This window comes from Primulina tabacum, chromosome 1 (assembly GCF_025594145.1).
Source record: "Primulina tabacum isolate GXHZ01 chromosome 1, ASM2559414v2, whole genome shotgun sequence".
Taxonomy (NCBI): domain Eukaryota; kingdom Viridiplantae; phylum Streptophyta; class Magnoliopsida; order Lamiales; family Gesneriaceae; genus Primulina; species Primulina tabacum.
In genome coordinates, this window is record NC_134550.1 from 46,268,697 (window position 1) to 46,272,294 (window position 3,598).

Consider the following 3,598-nt stretch of genomic DNA (forward strand, 5'->3'; position numbering starts at 1 on the left):
ACCCCATTTAAATAAAATCACATTGTGTATTTCATTTCTATTATTTCTTTATCGGAGCACTTTTTACTCAGAATTCCGGAACAAGAAGGCAGAATTTCTAGAATTGAAGCTAACATTAAATGTCTTTTCTCCAATAGTTAATATTAGTCCGAATATATGTTTAAATACTCGATATATTTTAATAATGGTGGCGATTGAATCTATCGCGACGATAACCTCGTCATAAGTATCATGAAGATGATGTCCTCAGGTTAGTTTGAACAAAACCCCTCAATTCTCATAGAAATTTTCGTTAACGGTATGTGTATATACGGTATGTTTATATATATACAATCGACATCACCATTGACAAGAAAATAAAACTTTCCAGTCTTATCACCTTATCTAATGTTTGGCTCGAATTCTAAAACAATTAGAGTTAAACAAAATATAATTATGAAGTAGGTCTTTTGTGAAACGGTCTCACGAATCTTTATCTGTGAGACGGGTCAACCCTACCGATATTCATAATAAAAAATAATACTCTTAGCATAAAAAATAATACTTTTTCATGGATGATTCAAATAAAAAATTCGTCTCACAATATACGACCCGTGAGACCGTCTCACACAAGTTTTTGCCATAGTTATGTTTACCCATAATTTTAATTTATTTACTATATAATATTATGTGCTTATTATCTCATATATAGCAATTCCAACCCAATAATTGATCTAGCAACTACGGCTGGATCACACTTAATTTAATGAGTACAAAATCTAAAACCAAGCCTCCTATTAGTTTGTCGGTAATAAATTAATAACCCTAAAGTTAAAAGTAGAAATAAAAATTAATCTTATTCTAATCAGATTATCATTGTTTTTATCTGATAATGATGAAACTCTGAAGCGCAAAAGTTCAGAGTAATTTTTAGGGACTTAACTAATTTATTGTAGAATCATTGAGACCATTAATTAATTAATTAATATAGACCACAAATTGGCTAAGTATGTGCCTCACGAAATTCTCCATTAGAGTAAATCTCTTGTGAGACGGTCTCACGAATCTTTATCTGTGAGACGGGTCAATCATACTGATATTCACAATAAAAAGTAATACTCTTAGCATAAAAAGTAATATTTTTTCTTGGACGACCCAAATAAGATATCCGTCTCACAAAATACGACCCGTGAGACCGTTTCACACAAGTTTTTGACTCTCCATTAAACCATGTATAATTTTTTTGTGTGGACTATTATATTATAATTAATATAATATTTTTCATATACATAAACGTAACGTCGATCTTAATGTGGGATTGTCACGCTTGCATTTATACAAGGATGATTTTTTAAAATTATTTTTAATTTCCAAACTTATATATTTAATGATATAATCAGCTTGAAATAAATACATTGGAATATTTTTAAGTTATAACAACCATTATAGATTTTTATTATAACTTTTCTTTACAAATATAAATTTATATTTTTTCTTTACAATTACACATGCATTTAATTAAAATTTTATGAAGGGACTTTCCCTTTATGACTGATTTATGTGATCCTTTTTCAATTCGAAGAGGCTGACAATACTACAGCTAAGAGTTACACACCATCGCCATCAAAGAAATTTCTCTTACGATGACAGAGTCGGACACTGTCCTAAATTGACACCAACTAATACTAGAGATGAAATTCCAGTAAAAGGTTTTCATTTTTTGCGCATTGTACAAATACTCCACAAATATAACTATTGTTCATGAAATTGCAATATACCCAAAGCTAAAGAAATTTTAAAATTCTTTTGATTTTCTCAATTACAATTTATCATTTGAAATATGGATGATTAAAAAAGATTGGATTTTTCATCATTTCGCAAAAAAGAAATTTTTTCTCTGACAATGGAAATATAAGCCAGGCTAAAATCCAATCATCAACCAAACAGATGTGTTAGCTCTTTTGTCCTTTAAGGATACTGAATGGAATCTTAAATCAGAGTATACAATTTAGGACGGAAGGTTAAAGATACATATATTTTTTGAAATAAATATTTCTAACATGTAACCCAATAAGGGAACCAGATGTAATAAATTACACAATAAAATATGATCCATCTCCCTCTTCCTCTGGTGTTTATAAACCATGGCATCATGATTCTTGCCCCAACCACAGAAAATAAATATATATATATATCATTTCCAATTAATATCACTGAAAAAACCAATTGAAGACCAGCGAAAAAATCAAGAAATTGGTGGTATATATGGGTTCTCCTTGTGGCGCCTGCAAATTCCTGAGAAGAAAATGTGTCAAAGGTTGTGTTTTTGCCCCTTATTTCTGCCATGAACAAGGCGCCACTCATTTTTCAGCTATACATAAGGTCTTCGGGGCCAGCAACGTTTCGAAACTTCTTGCTCATCTTCCAGTGAGCGATCGGTGCGAAGCAGCGGTGACGATTTCGTATGAAGCTCAGGCAAGGCTTCAGGATCCTATCTATGGCTGTGTTTCCCACATTTTTTCACTCCAACAGCAGGTCTGATTCAATTTTGATATTATAGCTTCGTGTTCGATTAGTCTTATCTTGTTTTAGATGTAATTCTTGACTTCCTGATCATTTGGCTGATTTTCTTGATTTTCAGGTTGTGAATTTACAGGCCCAACTGGCTTCTCTCAGGGAACAAGCAGCTCAATGCATCATAAACAGCTCCAATTCCCCAAACCCTAATGATCAAAAGTTCTACAATGGAAGCCACTCTTGCCCGCAAGATGTTCAAAGTTGGTGGCTATCGTTTCAAAATCAGGGCACAATTCCCCAATTTGACGCAAACTTTCACCAAAGCATCGAAAACATTAACCATGCCTGTTACGGAAACGGATCCATGAATCTGAACCCTTCTGTGAAATACGAAAACTCAGGCCTCCCAGAGGAGAATTCATCATTTAACAGCATGGATTCATTTGATCATCAAATGCAGTCAAATAACAGGCAATGGCCATTTCAAGATGAAGATGATCTTCAGTCAGTGGCCTTCAGATACATTCAGCATGAATTTTAATCATCTGTCACCAATAAAACACAAATCTAGGGTAAAGTTTCTCTGGAAATTTTGTATTAGTTTAATCCAATATTAAAAAAAAAGAGCTTTTGCTGACAAGCATTTCTGCTGCCTCTAGAAAGCTGGAAACCCTAGAAATGTTCTCCTGTCAGTCGATCTACCCTATGATTGTTTTAGTTTTCTGAATGTGCAATCTTGGATATATTTATCAGTAGAATAAACTAATAGCATGCTTTTTTATAACACTGTTATGTTTTCTGGTCGGATCAGCTAATTACTAAACATTTTTTTTGCCAAAAATCATAATTAGGAGTATTAATCCCCCATTACCAGCCTTAATCAAGAGATTAAACTTAATTTCTTTTCATTAGCCTAATTAATTAAGCCCCTATCTTTTCTTCAAAGCACCATCCTCTGTTACATATCTTCAGATTTTTAAGATTTAAATTCTTGAGATACATTCTTAACTAACCATTTAAAATATTTATGGGTATCGTATATTTATAAATATTATATCATCGTTTCATAATTTGGTGGACTTGAAAATTAATCCATACCTAA

The 3,598-nt window shown here is 32.3% G+C and overlaps 1 protein-coding gene across 1 annotated transcript; it reads left to right on the plus strand.

Moving 5' to 3' along the window:
* The first annotated feature begins 2,118 nt into the window (after positions 1-2,118).
* On the plus strand, positions 2,119-3,241 carry LOC142519026 (LOB domain-containing protein 29-like). The gene is made up of 2 exons (XM_075621914.1): positions 2,119-2,514; positions 2,621-3,241. Exons 1-2 carry the CDS (start codon positions 2,245-2,247, stop codon positions 3,035-3,037), a joined length of 687 nt encoding a protein of 228 aa, XP_075478029.1. The 5' UTR covers positions 2,119-2,244; the 3' UTR covers positions 3,038-3,241.
* Positions 3,242-3,598: the final 357 nt, after the last annotated feature.

Excerpts from the sequence above, each read along its gene's own strand:
- LOC142519026 (XM_075621914.1), top strand. The coding sequence starts at position 2,245 with ATGGGTTCTCCTTGTGGCGCCTGCAAATTCCTGAGAAGAAAATGTGTC. Across the intron at positions 2,515-2,620 it reads TTTTTTCACTCCAACAGCAG|GTTGTGAATTTACAGGCCCA; the intron begins GTCTGATTCAAT and ends CTTGATTTTCAG.